The 25,773-nt window shown below is 45.9% G+C and overlaps 2 protein-coding genes and 1 pseudogene across 2 annotated transcripts in view; all 3 read left to right on the forward strand.

The window, feature by feature from the left end:
- The first annotated feature begins 4,860 nt into the window (after positions 1 to 4,860).
- Positions 4,861 to 8,709, forward strand: LOC143785382 (E3 ubiquitin-protein ligase TRIM11-like; annotated as a pseudogene).
- Positions 8,710 to 13,600: 4,891 nt separating this feature from the next.
- CCDC78 (coiled-coil domain containing 78) overlaps positions 13,601 to 25,773 on the forward strand; it is a 139,509-nt gene continuing 127,336 nt past the window's right edge. The window contains exon 1 of the mRNA XM_077274186.1: positions 13,601 to 13,820. The gene's annotated coding sequence lies outside the window, so the exon portion shown is untranslated. The remainder of the gene's footprint in view (positions 13,821 to 25,773) is intronic.
- On the forward strand, positions 19,234 to 22,088 carry LOC143785387 (nuclear factor 7, brain-like). Its single transcript, XM_077274187.1, has one exon. It carries the CDS (start codon positions 19,249 to 19,251, stop codon positions 20,809 to 20,811), a length of 1,563 nt encoding a protein of 520 aa, XP_077130302.1. The 5' UTR covers positions 19,234 to 19,248; the 3' UTR covers positions 20,812 to 22,088.

Raw genomic sequence — 25,773 nt, forward strand, 5'->3', positions numbered from 1 at the left:
AAACAGTACGTGGAATGGGGGGCATGTATGAGGAAACAGTACGGGGAATGGGGGCATGTATGAGGAAACAGTACGGGGAATGGGGGCATGTATGAGGAAACAGCACAGGGAATGGGGGGCATGTACGCGAAAACAGTAGGGGAATGAGGGCATGTATGATGAAACAGTACGGGGAATGGGGGCATGTATGAGGAAACAGTACGGGGGAATGTATGAGGAAACAGTACAGGGGAATGGGGGCATGTATGAGAAAACTACAGGGAATGGGGGCATGTATGAGGAAACAGCACAGGGAATGGGGGGCATGTACGCGAAAACAGTATAGGGGAATGGGGGCATGTATGAGGAAACAGTACGGGGGAATGTATGAGGAAACAGTACAGGGGAATGGGGGCATGTATGAGGAAACAGTACAGAGGAATGGGGGCATGTATGAGGAAACAGTACAGGGGAATGGGGACATGTATGAGGAAACAGTACGGGGAATGGGGGCATGTATGAGGAAACAGTACAGGGGAATGGGGGCATGTATGTGGAAACAGTACAGGGGAATGGGGGCATGTATGAGGAAACAGTACAGGGGAATGGGGGGCATGTATGAGGAAACAGTACAGGGGAATGGGGGGCATATATGAGGAAACAGTACAGGGAATGGGGGCATGTATGAGGAAACAGTACGGGGGAATGTATGAGGAAACAGTACAGGGGAATGGGGGCATGTATGAGGAAACAGTACAGGGGAATGGGGGCATGTATGAGGAAACAGTACAGGGAATAGGGGCATGTATGAGGAAACAGCACAGGGAATGGGGGGCATGTACGCGAAAACAGTATGGGGGAATGGGGGCATGTATGAGGAAACTACGGGGAATGGGGGGCATGTATGAGGAAACAGTACGGGGGAATGTATGAGGAAACAGTACAGGGGAATGGGGGCATGTATGAGGAAACAGTACGGGGAATGGGGGGCATGTATGAGGAAACAGTACAGGGAATGGGGGCATGTATGAGGAAACAGCACAGGGAATGGGGGCATATATGAGGAAACAGTACAGGGGAATGTGGGCATGTATGAGGAAACAGTACGGGGGAATGTATGAGGAAACAGTACAGGGGAATGGGGGCATGTATGAGGAAACAGTACAGAGGAATGGGGGCATGTATGAGGAAACAGTACAGGGGAATGGGGACATGTATGAGGAAACAGTACGGGGAATGGGGGCATGTATGAGGAAACAGTACAGAGGAATGGGGGCATGTATGAGGAAACAGTACAGGGGAATGGGGACATGGATGAGGAAACAGTACGGGGAATGGGGGCATGTATGAGGAAACAGTACAGGGGAATGGGGGCATGTATGTGGAAACAGTACAGGGGAATGGGGGCATGTATGAGGAAACAGTACAGGGGAATGGGGGGCATGTATGAGGAAACAGTACAGGGGAATGGGGGGCATATATGAGGAAACAGTACAGGGAATGGGGGCATGTATGAGGAAACAGTACGGGGGAATGTATGAGGAAACAGTACAGGGGAATGGGGGCATGTATGAGGAAACAGTACAGGGGAATGGGGGCATGTATGAGGAAACAGTACAGGGAATAGGGGCATGTATGAGGAAACAGCACAGGGAATGGGGGGCATGTACGCGAAAACAGTATGGGGGAATGGGGGCATGTATGAGGAAACTACGGGGAATGGGGGGCATGTATGAGGAAACAGTACGGGGGAATGTATGAGGAAACAGTACAGGGGAATGGGGGCATGTATGAGGAAACAGTACGGGGAATGGGGGGCATGTATGAGGAAACAGTACAGGGAATGGGGGCATGTATGAGGAAACAGCACAGGGAATGGGGGCATATATGAGGAAACAGTACAGGGGAATGTGGGCATGTATGAGGAAACAGTACAGGGAATGGGGGGCATGTATGAGGAAACAGTACAGGGAATGGGGGCATATATGAGGAAACAGTACAGAGGAATGGGGGGCATGTATGAGAAAACAGTACAGGGAATGGGGGGCATGTATGAGGAAACAGTACTGGGGAATGGGGGGCATGTATGAGGAAACAGTACAGAGGAATAGGGGGCATGTATGAGGAAACAGTACAGGGGAATGGGGGCATGTATGAGGAAACAGTACAGGGGAATGGGGGGCATGTATGAGGAAACAGTACAGGGGAATGGGGGGCATGTATGAGGAAACAGTACAGGGGAATGGGGGCATGTATGAGGAAACAGTACGGGGAATGGGGGCATGTATGAGGAAACAGTGCGGAGAATGGGGGGCATGTATGAGGAAACAGTACAGAGGAATGGGGGGCATGTATGAGGAAACAGTACAGGGAATGGGGGCATGTATGAGGAAACAGCACAGGGAATGGGGGGCATGTATGAGGAAACAGTACTGGGGAATGGGGGCATGTATGAGGAAAGAGTACAGGGGAATGGGGGGCATGTATGAAGAAACAGTACAGGGGAATGGGGGGCATGTATGAGGAAACAGTACGGGGAATGGGGGGCATGTATGAGGAAACAGTACGGGGAATGGGGGCATGTATGAGGAAACAGTACAGGGAATGGGGGCATGTATGAGGAAACAGTACAGAGGAATGGGGGGCATGTATGAGGAAACAGTACAGGGAATAGGGGGCATGTATGAGGAAACAGTACTGGGGAATGGGGGGCATGTATGAGGAAACAGTACAGAGGAATAGGGGGCATGTATGAGGAAACAGTACAGGGGAATGGGGGGCATGTATGAGGAAACAGTACAGGGGAATGGGGGCATGTATGAGGAAACAGTACAGGGGAATGGGGGGCATGTATGAGGAAACAGTACGGGGAATGGGGGGCATGTATGAGGAAACAGTACGGGGAATGGGGGGCATGTATGAGGAAACAGTACGGGGAATGGGGGGCATGTATGAGGAAACAGTACGGGGGAATGGAGGCATGTATGAGGAAACAGTACAGGGGAATGGGGGGCATGTATGAGGAAACAGTACAGGGGAATGGGGGCATGTATGAAGAACTGTACGGGGGAATGGGGGGCATGTATGAGGAAACAGTACAGGGGAATGGGGGCATGTATGAGGAAACAGTACAGGGGAATGGGGGGCATGTATGAGGAAACAGTACAGGGGAATGGGGGCATGTATGAAGAACTGTACGGGGGAATGGGGGGCATGTATGAGGAAACAGTACAGGGGAATGGGGGCATGTATGAGGAAACCGTACAGGGGAATGGGGGCATGTATGAGGAAAGTACAGGGGAATGGGGGGCATGTATGAGGTAACAGTGCAGGGAATGGGGGAATGTACGAGGAAACTATGGGGGATGGGTGCAGACAGTGTGGGGAGCGAACGGTTGAAAGTATGCGGACACAGTATGAGTAGAGATGTGAAAAATGTATGTTGACAGTTTGGGGAGTGAGGATGATGGCATGTGTGCAGACACAGTATGGGGAGTCAGGTGAGCAGACAGTATAGAAAGTGAGGGGGTAAATATATGAGGAGACAGTATGGTGAACAGGAGGGATGTGAGAGGAGACCGTATGAGGAGGGAGGGGAATAGTGTGAGGAGACAGTATGAGGGGAGAAAAGTGAGTGGGCACAGAATAGAAACTGAGTAGTGCAGGGTAGCATGGGGACAGTGTAAGGGCACAGCCAGGAGGGGACAGTATACTAAGGAGGGGGAGTGTGATGACAGAGTACAGCATAAATACTGGGCCCTATAGGGAGGACACAGTGTGAGAGGACAGTGAGAAGAGGGGTCCGGTATGGAAAGGAGAGGTCAGTGTGAAGAGCATGTACCATAAGAGGGACAATGTGGGGGTCATATTTTGTGCAGACAATATAGTGAGGGACAATTTTTTATTCAGGAGTATTATAATGACACTTGTATCTTTAAGGGCATCATGTGGAGATGTTCTGCAAAAGAGCGGAGAAGATGGAAGTCTGCAGAGACGGCTGTAGATGAGAAAACTCATCATGGGGTCTGGACAAGATGAAGAAAAGAAGGAGAACGACTCCAGAGACGACGTCATCTATAAGGTACCTGGATGTAAATGTTATTTGTGATACTAGCTCTCATGTTTTTATTTATGTTAGGAGCATTAAAGGGGATGTCCAGGTTTGTAATGAGTCTGCAGTCATTATTTGTGACTGCAGACTTCTGACTTCTCACAGTGCGCACTGCACACTGTCAGGATTCTCTCGTTCTGGCGATTTGCATACATGCGGTCACGTACTGACTAGACGTGTGGCCTCACTCAATGAAAATGAACTGATTGAGGCCGGGCACGTCTAGTCGGAATGTGGCCAGAAGTATACAAATCACAGATTTCAGAAGCCTGCAATGTAGTAGTCATCACATGGACACTTCACTCATATGTGACTTTCATACTTGTGGTCCTGTGGCATCGAGCTTCTCTTTCTGCTTCTTTAAGTTTTTCACTGAACATTGAGAGCATTAGGGAGAGGAGCTCGTTGGTACATGACCAATTGTGCAAATCGCATGTGTGCTGGGGGGGCACAAAACTGAATTCTTGCCCCGGGTGCTAGAAAACCTAGATACACCTCTGGGCTCCATGGTTCTATAAAACTACGAGGCTGCAGGCCGAGCTCATCTACACCGGCCATAGACCTGCTTGGTGACTTGTAATATTCTCATTATTTACTAGGATGCCTTATTAGCTTTACTTCATGCAGCAGCTCTGCATTGTGAGGTTCTCTGTATAGTGTGACTGTCACTTCCAGAAGTGTAGGGGTTAATCTGACTTCAGAATCTCTGCCCCTTCTCCTTCCTGTATGAAGGAACTTTTATCTTTTGGTTTCTGTTCTTTCCCACTACAATGGCATCTGCTGAGCTGAGGGACGAGCTGAACTGCTCCATCTGCCTGAGCCTCTATACAGATCCCGTATCCCTGAGATGTGGACACAACTTCTGCCGCTCGTGTATTGTGAGTGTGCTGGATGCACAGGAGGCGGCTGGAGGGTATTCCTGTCCTGACTGCAGAGCAGAATATCCGGAGCGTCCGGCCCTGGAGAAGAACCGAAAGCTGAGGAACATAGTGGAGCGTTTCTCATCTACTCAGCCTGGTATGGAGGAGACCAGAATCTTCTGTACTTACTGTGTAAAGTCTCCTGTACCGGCTGTAAGAACATGTCTGCAGTGTGAGACGTCCATGTGTGAGGAATAGTGTTGAGCATTCCGATACCACAAGTATCGGGTATCGGCCGATTCTTGTGGGTATCGGAATTCCGATACCGAGATCCGATACTTTTGTGGTATCGGGTATCGGTATCGAAACAACATTAATGTGTAAAAGAAAGAATTAAAATAAAAAATATTGCTATACTCACCTCTCCGACGCAGCCTGGACCTCACCGAGGGAACCGGCAGCGTTCTTTGTTTAAAATGCGCGCGTTTACTTCCTTCCGTGACGTCACGGCTTGTGATTGGTCACGTGCCGCCCATGTGGCCGCGACGCGACCAATCACAGCAAGCCGTGACGTAATTTTCAGGTCCTGAATGCCTAATTCTAGGCATTCAGGATTTTAAAATTACGTTCCGGCTTGTGATTGGTCGCGTCGCGGTCACATGGGCGACGCGACCAATCACAAGCCGTGACGTCACGGGAGGCAGTAAACACGCGCATTTTAAAATTACGTCACGGCTTGTGATTGGTTGCGTGCCGCCCATGTGACCGCGACGCAACCAATCACAGCAAGCCGTGACGTAATTTCAGGTCCTGAATGCCTAATTCTGCATTCAGGACCTGAAATTACGTCACGGCTTGCTGTGATTGGTCGCGTCGCGGCCACATGGGCGGCACGCGACCAATCACAAGCCGTGACGTCACGGAAGGAAGTAAACGCGCGCATTTTAAGCAAAGAACGCTGCCGGCTCCCTCGGTGAGGTCCAGGCTGCGTCGGAGAGGTGAGTATAGCAATATTTTTTATTTTAATTCTTTCTTTTACACATTAATATGGATCCCAGGGCCTGAAGGAGAGTTTCCTCTCCTTCAGACCCTGGGAACCATCAGGAATACCGTCCGATACTTGAGTCCCATTGACTTGTATTGGTATCGGGTATCGGTATCGTATTAGATCCGATACTTTGCCGGTATCGGCCGATACTTTCCGATACCGATACTTTCAAGTATCGGACGGTATCGCTCAACACTAGTGAGGAACATCTCACAGCCCATAACAAGTCGGTGAATCACAATCTAACTGAACCTACGGTGTCATTTATGGATCGAAAATGCTCCACACACAACGAGATCCTGAAATATTATTGTCCTATAGACGCCTCCTGTATCTGTGTGTCCTGCTGGGTGGCCGGAGCCCATAAGGCACATGAAGTTGAGCCCCTGGATGTGGCCGCTGAGAAAGCAAAGGAAAAACTGAGACCTGTTATGGAGAAACTAAAGTCCAAGAGAGAAGAAACTGAAAAAAGAGTCCAGAATCTGAAGGATCATAGGACAGAACAGGGACAGAAATCATCCGGACTCAGTGACAGAGTCGCTCTCCTGTTTACTGATCTCAGGAAGAAGCTGGATGATCTAGAAAAGAGAATCCAGGGAGAGATTTCCAGACAGAAGGATCAGGTCTCATGTTCAGCCTCTGACCTGGTCAAACAGGTGGAGCTTCAAGTGGACAATTTGACCAAGGACATGAATCATCTTGAAGGATTATGTAATATCACTGATCCACTGACCTTTCTACAAGACGTAAACACTGGTGACATCAGTGACGGGAGCTGTGAGGTCATCGGTGATGTAGGACATCCTCCGTGTGTGGATGAAGGCCTAGTCTCACAGATATTACACAGAGGACTGGGGAACTTTGCTGATGATCTGATTGATACGAAGATAAAGTGACAGTTCTCAGTGATGGAGAAATCAGACATATTACTGGATATAGACACGGCCCATAATAACATTATTATATCTCGTGTTCTCAGATCTGCTTATTATTCCGCTACGTCACAGTACAGACCCGATTGGCCCAAGAGGTTCAAGTCCCAGCAGGTGCTAAGTTCTCGCAGCTTCTCCTCCGGGAGACATTACTGGGAGGTGGACGTGAGTCAGGCGAAGGAATGGATTATTGGAGTGGCCGGGGAAAGTCTGGAGAGGAAGGTGAACGGAAATGACTCTTACATTGGTTATAATGAGAAATCCTGGGGTTTGATGTTCATGAAAACTTTTGGATTCCGTCATAACAAAATATATACACAACTGGCATCAGATTCTCCTGTGCGGGTTGTGGGGATCTATCTGGATTATGAGGCCGGGCGTCTGTCCTTCTATCAGGTGTGTGACCCCATCAGACACTTACACACTGTCACTGCCTCCTTCTCCGAGCCGCTCTATGCCGCCTTATATTTAACTGAAGGTTCCGTAATCAGAATAATGGAATAATTACAGAAAGGTGGCCTCTGTAAAGCCATAAAATTAATCTCCACCTTCCATCGTCCTTACATATTCGGATTCAAAACTCTGTGCTACTTAAGTTTTTTCTGTATAGTGGTTCAATCTTTTTTTGTCATAATTATACAATTCTTCAGATCATCTCTATAGACATAATTTTAAGAGATAGCGTATTACCCGTGGCCACCAGTAGAGGGAGCACAGTGCTGTATACGTGGAATGCAGAGAGCGCCCCCAAGTGGTGGCTGCAGGTAACGAGCATCCAAGTAATTGATGTATTCATGATCCAGACATGATCTGAGTTTTGTCTCCTCCCAAGAGGTTTATCCAGAATTATCCGACATATTACTCTAAGGTATACATCAGAGTTTCGTTATTTCCTTTTTTTTTGTGGATTTTCCTATTGAAGTTCTATAAATCATTTCTAGAGATAGATCACGAGTCTAATACGCACATAATTTGTCAGCCAAGCTATTCATCGTGTGGTTACATCAATCCTTAAAACGTGTCTATCTTCACAACCAACTATTAGTTATTGTTCCAAAATATCTAAAAAAAGATGGTGATTTAAAAATAAAAACAAAAACTATTGTTTTGTGTATACAACCTTTGTATAGATCTATGTGTCTCCATGGTAACAGACAACACATTCCGCCAGTGTAGTCAGATCCTACAATCACATTTCCTTTCATATTTAATGCTCAGTAAATTATCCCATGAGGATAGAAATAAGTAGGAGGCAGAAGGAAAAAGGAGTGCAGGAACCGACCACCCAACGTTTGTGGTCTGTTACCATGGAAACATATATAAACATAGGTCTGTTACCATGCAAATATATAGCTGTATGTGAAAAAAATAATTAAGACCTATTGTAAAGTTGTTTAAATTTGTACTTTAGATGCATTCGGTTAATAACATTATTTTTTTTTGTGAAGTTGGAAATAGGGTTTAACATTTAATATTTAAAATCCAGAAAATGTGCTAATCCGGCACTTGTTTCAGGCATAAACCGAGAATAACAAAATAAGAAGCAGAAACAATGTGGATAAAATAAAAAAAAATAATCCAGAAGAATGTTATAGATTTCTCTTTTCGATGTCTAATAATTCAGAATCCATGACCCGATGCTGAATTATATGTATGTTACTGTCTGTGTCAGGCTGCTGGGTTACAGGTGGGGGCTTCATCCTGACTTTACAGATACGGATTTTGTATTATTCCATTGTTACTTTCTTGTTCACTTCTAATAAAATAATCATTCTGAAATTGTCGGCCATTTTCTGGAGACGAATTTGTGCCGTCTACCTGAGTGCTCTTAAAAAAAGTGACACAAAAAAAGGGGAACTAGGACGCTGGTCTCCTGAACCCTCTCCAGCAGGAGCAGCGTCCCCCCAACTACAGAAAAGTAGAAAGGATTTACAATTACTGGAAGAATTTTTACTATCTAAGAATAAGGCCGGGATAAAGTATTTTGCTGTCCTAGGCAGATGAAGCCAATGGTGCCCCCCCCCAAAGGAATGGGTCGTAGACTAAGGTAACAGGACCCCTAATGCACCTCCCCCCTTCCCCACCGATGGGTCAGGGAGTGCAATATCAGAGTCAGAATACAGAATCAATCATTTTTTCTGGCCTTTTACACAATACAGAAAAAAATAGAGATTTATCTCTGGCGTCTTATATTTTAAATGTAGAACCCAAGGATAGTTATGGAAACTAATAAGGCGTAACTATAATCGGGGCCGTTTGGTTTCAATTAAGGTGTCCAGCATTTGGCAGATGCCCTCATGGGAAATAAACAGACCCTCATTATAGATAAACTAATGGTTTTTGTGTCCGTCTTGTGACAAATACAGCGTGCACAAAACTGATGGCGGTTCTGGTGATGTATTCTAGTTCTGCTGATGTATTCATGTAGTGATGGTTATTTTGGTGCTGTATTCTTGTAGTGATGATCGGTGAATGGCGCATGCGCCGTGATGAGCAGATTCCCGCAGGTGCGCACTGAGACTGTGTGTACTACAAAGCTTCACTGACTAGGCGGCCGGAGCCACTTGTCACGGCTCACGCGTGGGGAGCTGCTCGTCACGGCGCAGCGCGGCTCCCAGATCAACACGGCGCAAGCGCGGCTCCATGATACATTATGCAAGCGCAGGATTTTCAAATCGCATTTTAGTGACGTTGGCGCAACCCTGAGAGCATCATGCAAATCGCGTTGGCTGTGACAACCGTGACTGAACCCAATGAAGCACACCTCTATGACTAAATGAGCAGGTACATTATAACTATATAAAGTGCTTTTTGCACATGATTACAGCGCTGTTTTTAATGAAAAAAAAGTGTTAGTGATGCACATTGGGGACCGTTTACATGCTACAAAGGACATGACAGGTTCCCTTTAAAGTGCGTACATCAGGGGTGTACTGTCTTTCAGTGCCTGTGTAACTGGAGTCTACAATCACAGAGGGTACCGGTGTTATGGAAGACTTCCTGCCTGGGTTCCGGTTCCCAAGACTTTTCCTGCATCCCTAAACGACTATCGCCCTGTAGCCTTTACATTGCATGTTATGAAGCCCTTGGGAAGATTAGTGCTTGCTTGAGTCGAGGGTGAGGGGTTTGCTGTCCCCCTACAGTTTGCTCACCAGCTTAGATTGGGGGTGGCCGATGCTGTTATGTCTCCGTTACATACAGTACCTTAATTTATGGACAATGATGGAACCACTGTGCGCCCAATGTTCTTTGACTTCTCCAGCTCGTTCAATACCTTCTTACTATGCAAAAAGATGACTGATATGGAGGTGGCGGAGGGGATGAGAAATCGGACAATCTGTCAGAGCGGCCAGTATGTACAGCTGGGACCGGGGGTCTCTTGCAGATTATTGAGCAGTGTAGGTGCCCCTCAGGGAACGGTGCTGTTGCCTTTTCTATTCACGTTGTATACCGCAGATTTTCAGTATAAATCTTATTTTTGCCAAAATTCTCTGATGACTCCATGCTAGTCAGATGTATTAGGGCGGCCTTGGTGAGGAGGAATATAGGAGGGTGGTGTCAGAATTTGTGGATTGGTGCCAGGCAAACTATTTACCCCTAAACATAAAACTAGGGAGCTGGTGGTGAACTATAGTGGGAGAAAGATGGAAGGTTCACCTGTCACAACTGCTGGTCAGGAACTGGAGCAGGTCGAGAGGCACAAATAATTGGGGGTCCACTTGGACAGTAAACTGGACTGGAGGTGCCATATGGAGCGGATTTACAAGAAGGGGATGAAAAATCTGTACTTCCTACGGAAATTAAGATTGTTTAATGTGTACAGCAAAATGCTGGAAATGTTCTACCAGTCCAGAGCAGCAAGTGGCATCTTTTTCACAATAATTTGCTGGGGAAGTAGTATGCGGTTTAACGTGTGGGGGAGATTTGAGGACACAAAATGAAGAGCAAAGGGGGAAATGGGGGGCATATATGAGGAAACAGTACAGGGGAATGGGGGGTATGTATGAGGAAACAGTACAGGGAATGGGGGGCATGGATGAGGAAACAGTACGGGGAATGGGGGCATGTATTAGGAAACAGTACAGGGGAATGGGGGGCATGTATGAGGAAACAGTACAGGGAATGGGGGGCATGTATGAGGAAACAGTACAGGGAATGGGGGGCATGTATGAGGAAACAGTACAGGGAATGGGGGGCATGTATAAGGAAACAGTACGGGGGAATGAGGGCTATGTATTAGGAAACAGTATGGGGAATGGGGGCATGTATTAGGAAACAGTACAGGGGAATGGGGGGCATGTATGAGGAAACAGTACGGGGAATGGGGGCATGTATTAGGAAACAGTACGGGGAATGGGGGCATGTATTAGGAAACAGTACGGGGAATGGGGGCATGTATGAGAAAACAGTACAGGGAATGGGGGCATGTATGAGGAAACAGTACGGGGAATGGGGGCATGTATGAGGAAACAGTACGGGGAATGGGGGCATGTATGAGAAAACAGTACAGGGAATGGGGCCATGTATGAGGAAACAGTACAGGGAATGGGGGGCATGTATGAGGAAACAGTACAGGGAATGGGGGCATGTATGAGGAAACAGTACGGGGAATGGGGGCATGTATGAGAAAACAGTACAGGGAATGGGGGGCATGTATGAGGAAACAGTACGGGGAATGGGGGCATGTATGAGGAAACAGTACGGGGAATGGGGGCATGTATGAGAAAACAGTACAGGGAATGGGGCCATGTATGAGGAAACAGTACAGGGAATGGGGGCATGTATGAGGAAATAGTACAGGGAATGGGGGGCATATATGAGGAAACAGTACGGGGGAATGAGGGCTATGTATGAGGAAACAGTACAGGGAATGGGGGGCATGTATGAGGAAACAGTACAGGGAATGGGGGCATGTATGAGGAAACAGTACGGGGAATGGGGGCATGTATGAGGAAACAGTACGGGGAATGGGGGCATGTATGAGAAAACAGTACAGGGAATGGGGGGCATGTATGAGGAAACAGTTCGGGGAATGGGGGCATGTATGAGGAAACAGTACGGGGAATGGGGGCATGTATGAGGAAACAGTACAGGGAATGGGGGGTATGTATGAGGAAACAGTACAGGGAATGGGGGGCATGTATGAGGAAACAGTACAGGGGAATGGGGGGCATGTATGAGGAAACGGTACAGGGAATGGGGGGCATGTATGAGGAAACGGTACAGGGAATGGGGGCATGTATGAGGAAACGGTACGGGGGAATGGGGGGCATGTATGAGGAAACAGTACAGGGAATGGGGGGGCATGTATGAGGAAACAGTACAGGGGAATGGGGGCATGTATAAGGAAATGGTACTGGGGAATGGGGCATGTACAAGGAAACTGTATGGGGGGATGGGTGCAGACAGTATGAGGAGTGAACGGTTGAATGTATGCGGACACAGTATGAGTAGTGATGTGAAAAATGTATGTTGACAGTTCGGGGAGTGAGGATGATGGCATGTGTGCAGACACAGTATGAGGAGACAGGTGAGCAGGCAGTATAGAAAGTGAGGGGGTAAATATATGAGGAGACGGATAAGGATAAGGGTATGTGCACACGTTGCAGATTTGTGTGCGGGTTTTTCCGCGCAGAATCTGAAAAAGTCTGTCGCCTCCCATCTTCGTACCATGGCGTCCTCTTCTTTTCTTCCTGCCGCGGCTCCGGCGCAGGCGTACTTTGTCGGCCCTGTTGAGGGCAAAGTACTGCAGTGCGCAGGCGCCGGGAAAGGTCAGAGAATTTTGGGGTGACAGATTCCCTTTAAAAGGCCCATAACTCATAACTCTAGGACTGTAGGGTGGATTAAAGAAAAACAAACAAAAATGGAATACTCAATCAACTGGAATAAAAGAAGCTAAATTCTCTAACAGAGGCGTGTAAGTGGTAGAATAGAATGTGATTGTTTCTGTCACACTTGGCTTGCCACCTGGTGCCAGAATCAATTGGTGCCGATAGGTTGCCATGTAGGTGGGGGCCCTATTGTGGTCACCATCTTTGTACTCCCAAGAAGCTTGGCCAGAGGCTTCATAAAAAGCCATCACTTCTGTGTTATGGCAGTATATTGAAAAAGTGATTATTTGTGGAAGAGGACAATCCTCCATTCCAGCCTCCATTGCTGTTTTGCTCTGCATCATGATGCCTTTGAGAGTAGTGACGTGAGGACAAGGAGGATCAGGATAAGGACAGCCATTTTGTGTGTTTTCTCTCACTAGAGGAAATGGCAGAAACATGTCTACAGCCTCAGGGAGTATAATAAAGGGGCTGTCATCTGACAGAATGTGGCATCACCATGCATTAGTGTAGTTTCATCTACCTCATGTACAGAGGAAAATTTTACCTCAGACACTGTGCTCCTCCACCATTCACCTCATGTATCTGCCTCACTCACTGCTCCTGTATTCAGATTACAAACATGGCCGACACCTCATACAGCAATGGTATTTTATGCTACATTTATGTCTGCAGCTTCCTCATGAAACCTGGTGTGACGGGGACTGTGTGTCAGGAAAAGCATGATAAGGAGAGCCATTTTGTTCAATTTCTCTCACAAGAAAAAATAGCTGAAATATGTGTATCGCCTCAGGGAGTATAATACAGGGGATATCACCTCCCAGAACATGGCAACATTCATTTCGCTCACCATGTATTAGTATAGTGTCTTCTACCTCACATAAAGACGGTAGTTTTACCTCAGACATTGTGTGTGTCCTGCCATTTACCTCATGTGTCTCCCTTGCTGCTCCTGTGTATTCCCTGAAGACATGGCTGTCACCACACACAGGTATTATATTCTACATGTATTGTCTGCAGCTTCCTTGGAGAAGTGTGTGACAGGAGGAGCAGGATAAGGTGAGACATTTTGTGTAGATAGATAACACTTCTTACTTTGTTCAATATGGTGGAGCTGAGAGGAAACATGAAGTATAGACACTGGCACGAGAAGAACAGCCTTGATGCTGCCATTTATAGGTTGTTTGTCCTCCTTGTACATGGCCTCAACGCTATATACCATGTTATCAGTGCTGTATACTGATCCTTCTATGAGCGCTGGTATCGGACACCATGTATCAGTGCTGTATACTGATCCTTCTATGTACTGGTATCAGACCACCATGTTATCAGTGCTGTATACTGATCCTTCTATGTACTGGTATCGGACACCATGTTATCAGTGCTGTATACTGATCCTTCTATGTACTGGTATCAGACACCATGTTATCAGCGCTGTATACTGATCCTTCCATGTACTGGTATCGGACACCATGTTATCAGTGCTGTATACTGATCCTTCTATGTACTGGTATCAGACCACCATGTTATCAGTGCTGTATGCTGATCCTTCTATGTACTGGTATCAGACACCATGTTATCAGTGCTGTATACTGATCCTTCTATGTACTGGTATCAGACACCATGTTATCAGTGCTGTATACTGATCCTTCTATGTACTGGTATCAGACCACCATGTTATCAGCGCTGTATACTGATCCTTCTATGTACTGGTATCGGACACCATGTTATCAGTGCTGTATACTGATCCTTCTATGTACTGGTATCAGACACCATGTTATCAGTGCTGTATACTGATCCTTCTATGTACTGGTATCAGACACCATGTTATCAGTGCTGTATACTGATCCTTCTATGTACTGGTATCAGACCACCATGTTATCAGTGCTGTATACTGATCCTTCTATGTACTGGTATCAGACACCATGTTATCAGTGCTGTATACTGATCCTTCTATGTACTGGTATCAGACCACCATGTTATCAGTGCTGTATACTGATCCTTCTATGTACTGGTATCAGACCACCATGTTATCAGTGCTGTATACTGATCCTTCTATGTACTGGTATCAGACACCATGTTATCAGTGCTGTATACTGATCCTTCTATGTACTGGTATCAGACCACCATGTTATCAGCGCTGTATACTGATCCTTCTATGTACTGGTATCGGACACCATGTTATCAGTGCTGTATACTGATCCTTCTATGTACTGGTATCAGACACCATGTTATCAGTGCTGTATACTGATCCTTCTATGTACTGGTATCAGACACCATGTTATCAGTGCTGTATACTGATCCTTCTATGTACTGGTATCAGACCACCATGTTATCAGTGCTGTATACTGATCCTTCTATGTACTGGTATCAGACACCATGTTATCAGTGCTGTATACTGATCCTTCTATGTACTGGTATCAGACCACCATGTTATCAGTGCTGTATACTGATCCTTCTATGTACTGGTATCAGACACCATGTTATCAGTGCTGTATACTGATCCTTCTATGTACTGGTATCAGACCACCATGTTATCAGTGCTGTATACTGATCCTTCTATGTACTGGTATCAGACCACCATGTTATCAGTGCTGTATACTGATCCTTCCATGTACTGGTATCAGACCACCATGTTATCAGTGCTGTATACTGATCCTTCTATGTACTGGCATCAGGCCACCATGTTATCAGTGCTGTATACTGATCCTTCTATGTACTGGTATCAGACCACGATGTTATCAGTGCTGTATACTGATCCTTCTATGTACTGGTATCGGACACCATGTTATCAGCGCTGTATACTGATCCTTCCATGTACTGGTATCAGACCACCATGTTATCAGTGCTGTATACTGATCCTTCTATGAGCGCTGGTATCAGACACCATGTTATCAGCGCTGTATACTGATCCTTCTATGTACTGGTATCGGACACCATGTTATCAGTGCTGTATATGGACCCTTCTATGTACTGGTATCGGACCACCATGTTATCAGTGCTGTATACTGATCCTTCTATGAGCGCTGGTATCAGACCATCATGTTATCAGTGCTGTATACTGATCCTTCTATGAGCGCTGGTATCAGACCACCATGTTATCAGTGCTGTATACTGATCCTTCTGTGTACTGGTATCAGACCACCATGTTATCAGCGCTGTATACTGATCCTTCTATGTACTGGTATCAGACCACCATGTTATCAGCGCTGTATACGGACCCTTCTATGTACTGGTATCAGACCTCCATGTTATCAGTGCTGTATACGGACCCTTCTATGTACTGGTATCAGACCACCATGTTATCAGTGCTGTATGCTGATCCTTCTCTGAGCGCTGGTATCAGACCACCATGTTATCAGTGCTGTATACTGATCCTTCTATGTACTGGTATCAGACCACCATGTTATCAGTGCTGTATACTGATCCTTCCATGTACTGGTATCAGACCAACATGTTATCAGTGCTGTATACTGATCCTTCTATGTACTAGTATCAGACCACCATGTTATCAGCGCTGTATACTGATCCTTCTATGTACTAGTATCAGACCACCATGTTATCAGTGCTGTATACTGATCCTTCTATGTACTGGTATCAGACCACCATGTTATCAGTGCTGTATACTGATCCTTCTATGTACTGGTATCAGACACCATGTTATCAGTGCTGTATACTGATCCTTCTATGTACTGGTATCAGACCACCATGTTATCAGTGCTGTATACTGATCCTTCTATGTACTGGTATCAGACCGCCATGTTATCAGTGCTGTATACTGATCCTTCTATGTACTGGTATCAGACCGCCATGTTATCAGTGCTGTATACTGATTCTTCTATGTACTGGTATCAGACCGCCATGTTATCAGCGCTGTATACTGATCCTTCTATGTACTGGTATCAGACCACCATGTTATCAGCGCTGTATACTGATCCTTCTATGTACTGGTATCAGACCACCATGTTATCAGCGCTGTATACGGACCCTTCTATGTACTGGTATCAGACCGCCATGTTATCAGTGCTGTATACGGACCCTTCTATGTACTGGTATCAGACCACCATGTTATCAGTGCTGTATGCTGATCCTTCTCTGAGCGCTGGTATCAGACCACCATGTTATCAGTGCTGTATACTGATCCTTCTATGTACTGGTATCAGACCACCATGTTATCAGCGCTGTATACGGACCCTTCTATGTACTGGTATCAGACCGCCATGTTATCAGTGCTGTATACGGACCCTTCTATGTACTGGTATCAGACCACCATGTTATCAGTGCTGTATGCTGATCCTTCTCTGAGCGCTGGTATCAGACCACCATGTTATCAGTGCTGTATACTGATCCTTCTATGTACTGGTATCAGACCACCATGTTATCAGTGCTGTATACTGATCCTTCCATGTACTGGTATCAGACCAACATGTTATCAGTGCTGTATACTGATCCTTCTATGTACTAGTATCAGACCACCATGTTATCAGCGCTGTATACTGATCCTTCTATGTACTAGTATCAGACCACCATGTTATCAGTGCTGTATACTGATCCTTCTATGTACTGGTATCAGACCACCATGTTATCAGTGCTGTATACTGATCCTTCTATGTACTGGTATCAGACACCATGTTATCAGTGCTGTATACTGATCCTTCTATGTACTGGTATCAGACCACCATGTTATCAGTGCTGTATACTGATCCTTCTATGTACTGGTATCAGACCGCCATGTTATCAGTGCTGTATACTGATCCTTCTATGTACTGGTATCAGACCGCCATGTTATCAGTGCTGTATACTGATTCTTCTATGTACTGGTATCAGACCGCCATGTTATCAGTGCACCAGTCGTTTCAGCCAGTCGTGAATACTCATCACTAATGAAATAGCCACCGCAATGCTGGTTTCCGTTGCTAATAAGCAATCAACATTTATTGCTGTGATCTGAGCACTGCAATGACATGATGGTTCTGCTCAGATCACAGTAACTCTCAGGAGTTTCTCTCATCACACACAGTTGTGTGATCCCGGCCAAAGTCACTGCTGCATTACACCGCAGTGCAATACTTACGAAATGCTTCGTGGACCCGAGCCGGGGCGTCATCCCAGCCATCCATCATCGCTTGGGCCACCTCATTCCATAGTCGCCGGATCGTCACATCTGAGTGCTGCGGAACCCAGGTGTCCCACAACGGGACTCGCTCATGGACCAGGTTAGATGAGGATATAATTTTCAAAGAGGTCCTCATCCCGTTCTGGAACCTAGAAAATAAAGAAATACATTAATGTTTGAGACATTAACATAAGGAAAATAAAGAAAACAACAGACAGAAAACAGGCAAGAAAAATTAAAGTCAAGAAAAGAAAAAGGAGACAAGAACAAAAAGGTAAAGAGCAAAGTGAAGAAATGAACAGTCAAGAATAGTACAGTCAGGATACAATAAACAGAGTCCAATCGGTCAGGTATACTTACATGCTGCCTTGCCACCCGAACCAGTCCATGCTGCTCCTGCTCGGCCTCTGCTGCAGTTGAAGAACTGTTCTGGAAAAGAAAAAAAAATTGTCACGTGTAGATGTGACAGAGAATACTTACCGATCTGATCTAAAGAGGTGAGTACTCAGTTCACTTTCGTGTCCGCCATCTTCAGGGGGGCCAAGACGCTCCTCGGAAGAAGACGACGACGACATTCTGATGAATGCAGCAAGAAAAAAAGAGAAATTATTAGTACATATAAAGAGAGAAAAAAGAAAAGATAGACTTTGGCTTTGATACTCACATTGTCCAAAGTGTAGGTTTCTCCCAGGTTCTTTCCAGCGTCTGATCTTCTTCCCAATCTGCAGAGTTGTGGACTGCCAATGCCCACTCCCTCCTTTTATCAGTTTGTATGTGTGGGGTGGCTAATTAGGGTCTAGACAGGTTTATTTTTGAAAAACGCATGCGTTCTCATAGACTGAAATGCGTTTTTTTGATGCATTTCTTCTGCAAACTACCGCACACGTTTCTAGGCGGCAAATTCACGCCTGTGAAATTGTAACATGTTGCGTTTACCGTGCCAAGCCGCAGACAACGAAACGACGCATGCGTCGTCAAAGGTGGCAGAAAGCATCCAATCGCAGGCACCTGCGTCCCTAATGTTTAAAGATAGGAAAAGACGACGCATGCGGGAGTATGCGGCATAAACGTTGCGGACACAACCGCAAATGTGAAACCAGCCTAAGAGGCTCCATGAATCTATAAAGTATGAGGCTGCAGACTGTACCCATATAGATCATACACCTCATTCTCATCATTTACTAGGATTAACTATGCTGCAAGTAGCTGCAGCAGTGGAGGTTCTGCAGCACCTGAGACTACTGACTGTACACATAGTGGGACTATTGCTTCCAGAGCTGCAGGGGTTACGGTAATTGCTCTGGAGAAACCCTCCTCTCCACTTGTGTGAAGAAACTGTTTCACTTTCAGTTCCTGCTCTTTCCCACCACAATGGCATCTGCTGAGCTGAACTGCTCCATCTGCCTGAGCCTCTATACAGATCCCGTATCCCTGAGATGTGGACACAACTTCTGCCGCTCGTGTATTGTGAGTGTGCTGGATGCACAGGAGGCGGCTGGAGGGTATTCCTGTCCTGACTGCAGAGCAGAATATCCGGAGCGTCCGGCCCTGGAGAAGAACCGAAAGCTGAGGAACATAGTGGAGCGTTTCTCATCTACTCAGCCTGATATGGAGGAGACCAGAATCTTCTGTACTTACTGTACAAAGTCTCCTGTACCGGCTGTGAAATCCTGTCTGCAGTGTGAGGCGTCTTTTTGTGGAAAGCACCTAAGCAGACACATTAAGTCACCAGAACATAACTTAGTTGACCCCAATGTTACCCTTGAAGAAAGAAAATGCTCCACACACAAGGAGGTGCTGAAATACTACTGTCCTATAGACGCTGCCTTTATCTATGCGTCCTGCTGGGCGGATGGAGACCACAAGGGACATGATTTGGAGCCACTGAACATGGCCTTAGAGAAAAAGAAAAAGGAACTTAAACCTGTCTTTGAAACAATGAAATCCAAAAGAAAAGAAGTTGAAGAAAGAGTCCAGAATCTGAAGGATCACGGGACAGAACAGGGACAGAAATCAGCCAGACTCGGTAACAAAGTCGCTTTCCTGTTTACTGATCTCAGGAAAAAGCTGGATGATGTAGAAAGGAGAATCCAGGGAGAGATTTGCAGACAGAGGAATCAGGTCTTACGGTCAGTCTCAGACCTGGTAGAACAGGTGGATCTTCAAGTGGACAAACTGACCAAGGACATGAATCATCTTGCAGGATTATGTAATATCACTGATCCACTGACCTTTCTACAAGACGTAAACGCCGGTGACATCAGTGACGGGAGCTGTGAGGCCATCGGTGATGTAGGACATCCTCCGTGTGTGGATGAAGGCCTAGTCTCGCAGATATTACACAGAGGACTGGGGAACTTTGCTGATAATCTGATTGATACGAAGATAAAGAGACAGTTCTCAGTGTTGGAGAAAACGGACATATTACTGGATATAGACACGGCCCATAATAACATTATTATATCTCAGGATCTCAGATCTGCTTCTTATTCCGCTACATCACAGAACAGACCTGATGGGCCCAAGAGGTTCAAATCTTGTCAGGTGCTAAGTTCTCGCAGCTTCTCCTCCGGGAGACATTACTGGGAGGTGGACGTGAGTCAGGCAAAGAATTGGATTATTGGAGTGGCCGAAGAAAGTCTGGAGAGGAAGGTGAACGGAAATGACTCTTACATTGGTTATAATGAGAAATCCTGGGGTTTGATGTTCATTAAAACTTTTGGATTCCGTCATAACAAAATATATACACGACTGGCATCAGCTTCTCCTGTGCGGGTTGTGGGGATCTATCTGGATTATGAGGCCGGACGTCTGTCCTTCTATCAGGTGTGTGACCCCATCAGACACTTACACACCTTCACCGCCTCCTTCACTGAGCCGCTCTATGCCGCCTTATATTTATCTGAAGGTTCAATAATCAGAATAATGGAATAATTACATTTAGGTGGCCTCTGTAAAGCCATAAAATTAATCTCCACCTTCCATCGTCCTTACATATTCGGATTCAAAACTCTGAGCTACTTAAGTTTATGTATAGTGGTTCAATCTTTTTTTGTCATAATTATACAATTCTACAGATCATCTCTATAGACATAATTTTAAGAGATAACGTATTACCTGTGGCCACCAGTAGAGGGAGCACAGTACTGTATACGTGGAATGCAGAGAGCGCCCCCAAGTGGTGGCTGCAGGTAACGAGCATCCAAGTAATTGATGTATTCATGATCCAGACATGATCTGAGTTTTGTCTCCTCCCAAGAGGTTTATCCAGAATTATCCGACATATTACTCTAAGGTATACATCAGAGTTTCGTTATTTCCTTTTTTTGTGGATTTCCTATTGAAGTTCTATAAATCATTTCTACAGATAGATTATGAGTCTAATACGCACATAATTTGTCATCCAAGCTATTCAATGTGTGGTTACATCTATTAATCCAAAAACCTGTCTGTCTTCACAACCAACTATTAGTTATTGTTCCAAAATATCTAAAAAAGATGTTGATTTAAAAACAAAAATACTATTGTTTTATGTATACAATCTTTGTATAGATCTATGTGTCTCCATGGTAACAGACAACACATTCCACCAGTGTAGTCAGATCCTGCAATCACATTTCCCTTCATATTTAATGCTCAGTAAATTATCCCATGAGGATAGAAATAAGTAGGAGGCAGAAGGAAACAGCAGTGCAGGATCCGATCACCCAAGGTTTGTGGTCTGTTACCATGGAAACATATATAAACATAGGTCTGTTACCATGCAAATATATAGCTGTATGGGAAAAAAATAATTAAGACCTATTGTAAAGTTGTTTAAATTTGTACTTTAGATGCATTCGGTTAATAACATTATTATTTTTTTGTAAGTTGGAAATAGGGTTTAATATTTAAAATCCAAAAAATGTGCTAATCCGGCACTTGTTTCAGGCATAAACCGAGAATAAAATAAAAAAAATAGGAATCAGAAACAATGCGGAGCTTTCTTGGCTAAAATAAAAAAAAATAATCCAGAAGAATGTTATAGATTTCTCTTTTCGATGTCTGATAATTCAGAATCCATGACCCGATGCTGAATTATATGCATGTTACTGTCTGTGTCAGGCTGCTGGGTTACAGGTGGGGGCTTCATCCTGACTTTACAGATACGGATTTTGTATTATTCCATTGTTACTTTCTTGTTCACTTCTAATAAAATAATCATTCTGAAATTGTCGGCCATTTTCTGGAGATTAATTTGTGCCGTCTACCTGAGTGCGCTAAAAAAAAGTGACGCAAAAAAAGTGCACTAGGACGCTGGTCTCCTGAAACCCTCTCCAGCAGGAGCAGCGTCCCCCAAACTACAGAAAAGTAGAAAGGATTTACAATTACTGGAAGAATTTTTACTATCTAAGAATAAGCCAATGGTGCCCTCCCCCACCCCAAAGGAATGGGTCGTAGACTAAAGGTACCTTCACATTAAGCGACGCTACAGCGATAGCGACAACGATGCCAATCGCTGCAGCGTCGCTGTTTGATCGCTGGAGAGCTGTCACACAGACCGCTCTCCAGCGACCAACGATGCTGAGGTCCCCGGGTAACCAGGGTAAACATCGGGTTGCTAAGCGCAGGGCCGCACTTAGTAACCCGATGTTTACCCTGGTTACCAGCGTAAAATGTAAAAAAAACAAACACTACATACTTACATTCGCGTCCCCCGGCGTCCGCTTCCTGCACTGACTGAGCTCCGGCCCTAACAGCAGAGCGGTGACGTCACCGCTGTGCTGTACTTTCACTTTACGGCGCTCAGTCAGTGCAGGAAGCGGACGCCGGGGGACGCGAATGTAAGTATGTAGTGTTTGTGTTTTTTTACATTTTACACTGGTAACCAGGGTAAACATCGGGTTACTAAGCGCGGCCCTGCGCTTAGTAACCCGATGTTTACCCTGGTTACCAGTGTAAAACATCGCTGGTATCGTTGCTTTTGGTGTCAAACACGACGATACACACCGGTCTGACGACCAAATAAAGTTCTGAACTTTGTTCAACGACCAGCGATATCACAGCAGGATCCTGATCGCTGCTGCCTGTCAAACACAACGATATCGCTAGCCAGGACGCTGCAACGTCACGGATCGCTAGCGATATCGTTTAGTGTGACGGTACCTTAAGGTAACAGGACCCCTAATGCACCTCCCCCACCGATGGGTCAGGGAGTGTAATATCAGAGTTAGAATACAGAATCAATCATTTTTTCTGACCTTTTATACAATACAGAAAAAAACAGAATTATCTCTGGCGTCTTATATTTTAAATGTAGAACCCAAGGATAGTTATGGAAACTAGTAAAGTGGAACTATAATCGGGGCCATTTGGTTTCAATTAAGGTGTCCAGCATTTGGCAGATGCCCTCATGGGAAATAAACAGACCCTCATTATAGATAAACTAATGGTTTTTGTGTCCGTCTTGTGACAAATACAGCGTGCACAAAACTGATGGCGGTTCTGGTGATGTATTCTGGTGATGTATTCATGTAGTGATGGTTATTTTGGTGCTGTATTCTTGTAGTGATGATCAGTGAATGGCGCATGCGCCGTGATGAGCAGATTCCCGCAGGTGCGCACTGAGACTGTGTGTACTACAAAGCTTCACTGACTAGGCGGCCGGAGCCACTTGTCACGGCTCACGCGTGGGGAGCTGCTCGTCACGGCGCAGCGCGGCTCCCAGATCAACACGGCGCAAGCGCGGCTCCATGATACATTATGCAAGCGCAGGATTTTCAAATCGCATTTTAGTGACGTTGGCGCAACCCTGAGAGCATCATTCAAATCGCGTTGGCTGCGACAACCATGACTGAACCCAATGAAGCACACCCCTATGACTAAAGGAGCAGGTACGTTATAACTATATAAAGTGCTTTTTGCACATGATTACAGCGCTGTTTTTAATGAAAAAAAAGTGTTAGTGATGCACATTGGGGACCGTTTACATGCTACAAAGGACATGACAGGTTCCCTTTAAAGTGCGTACATCAGGGGTGTACTGTTTTTCAGTACCTGTTTAACTGGAGCCTACAATCACAGAGGGTACCGGTGTTATGGAAGACATCCTGCCTGGTTCCGGTTCCCAAGACTACTTTTCCTGCATCCCTAAACGACTATCGCCCTGTAGCCTTAACATCGCATGCTAGGAAGCCCTTGGGAAGATTAGTGCTTGCTTACTTGAGTCGAGGGTGAGGGGTTTGCTGTCCCCCTACAGTTTGCTTACCAGCATAGATTGGGGGTGGCCGATGCTGTTATGTCTCCGTTACATACAGTACCTTAATTTCTGGACAATGATGGAACCACTGTGCGCCCAATGTTCTTTGACTTCTCCAGTGCGTTCAATACCTTCTTACTATGCAAAAAGATGACTGATATGGAGGTGGCGGAGGGGATGAGAAATCGGACAACCTGTCAGAGCGGCCAGTTTGTACAGATGGCAGCGGTGGTCTCTGGCAGATTATTGAGCAGTGTAGCTGCCCCTCAGGGAACGGTGATGTCGCCTTTTCTAATTCACGTTGTATACAGCAGATTTTCAGTATAAATCTTATTTTTGCCAAAATTCTCTATGACTCCATGGTAGTCCGATGTATTAGGGAGGTCGGGGTGAGGAGGAATATAGGCGGGTGGTGTCGGAGTTTGTGGATTGGTGCCAGGCTATCTATTTACAACTAAACATAAAGAAAACTAGGGAGCTGGTGGTGAACTATAGTGGGAGAAAGATGGAAGGTTCACCTGTCACAATTGCTGGTCAGGAAGTGGAGCAGGTCGAGAGGTACAAATAATTGGGGGTCCACTTGGACAGTAAACTGGACTGGAGGTGCCATAAGGAGAGGATTTACAAGAAGGGGATGAAAAATCTGTGCTTCGTACGGAAACTAAGATTGTTTAATGTGTACAGCAAAATGTTAGAGATGTTCTACCAGTCCAGAGCAGTAAGTGGCATCTTTTTCACAATCCTTTGCTGGTGAAGTAGTATGCGGTTTAACGCGTGGGGGGGGGAGAATTGGAGTGGGGATGGGGAGATTTATTGTGTGGGGGAGATTTGATGACAGAAAATGAAGAGCAAAGGGGGAGATGGGGGGGCATGTATGAGGAAACAGTACAGGGAATGGGGGGCATGTATGAGGAAACAGTACAGGGAATGGGGGGCATGTATGAGGAAACCGTACAGGGAATGGGGGGCATGTATGAGGAAACCGTGCAGGGAATGGGGGGCATGTATGGGGGAGTGGGGGGCATGTATGAGGAAACAGTACGGGGAATGAGGGCATGTATGAGGAAACAGTACAGGGAAATGGGGGGCATGTATGAGGAAACAGTACAGGGGAATGGGGGGCATATATGAGGAAACAGTACAGGGAATGGGGGGCATGTATGAGGAAACCGTACAGGGAATGGGGGGCATGTATGAGGAAACCGTACAGGGAATGGGGGGCATGTATGGGGGAGTGGGGGGCATGTATGAGGAAACAGTACGGGGAATGAGGGCATGTATGAGGAAACAGTACAGGGAAATGGGGGGCATGTATGAGGAAACAGTACAGGGGAATGGGGGGCATATATGAGGAAACAGTACAGGGAATGGGGGGCATGTATGAGGAAACAGTAAAGGGAATGGGGGCATGTACGAGAAAACAGTACGGGGAATGGGGGGCATCTACAAGGAAACAGTATGGGGGATGGGTGCAGACAGTATGAGGAGCAAACGGTTGAATGTATGCGGACACAGTATGAGTAGTGATGTGAAAAATGTATGTTGACAGGTCGGGGAGTGAGGATGATGGCATGTGTGCCGACACAGTATGAGGAGACAGGTGAGCAGGCAGTATAGAAAGTGAGAGGTAAATATATGAGGAGACAGTATGGTGAACA

The sequence above is a fragment of the Ranitomeya variabilis genome, chromosome 7 (assembly GCF_051348905.1).
Source record: "Ranitomeya variabilis isolate aRanVar5 chromosome 7, aRanVar5.hap1, whole genome shotgun sequence".
NCBI lineage: Eukaryota > Metazoa > Chordata > Amphibia > Anura > Dendrobatidae > Ranitomeya > Ranitomeya variabilis.

Excerpts from the sequence above, each read along its gene's own strand:
- LOC143785387 (XM_077274187.1), top strand. The coding sequence starts at position 19,249 with ATGGCATCTGCTGAGCTGAACTGCTCCATCTGCCTGAGCCTCTATACA.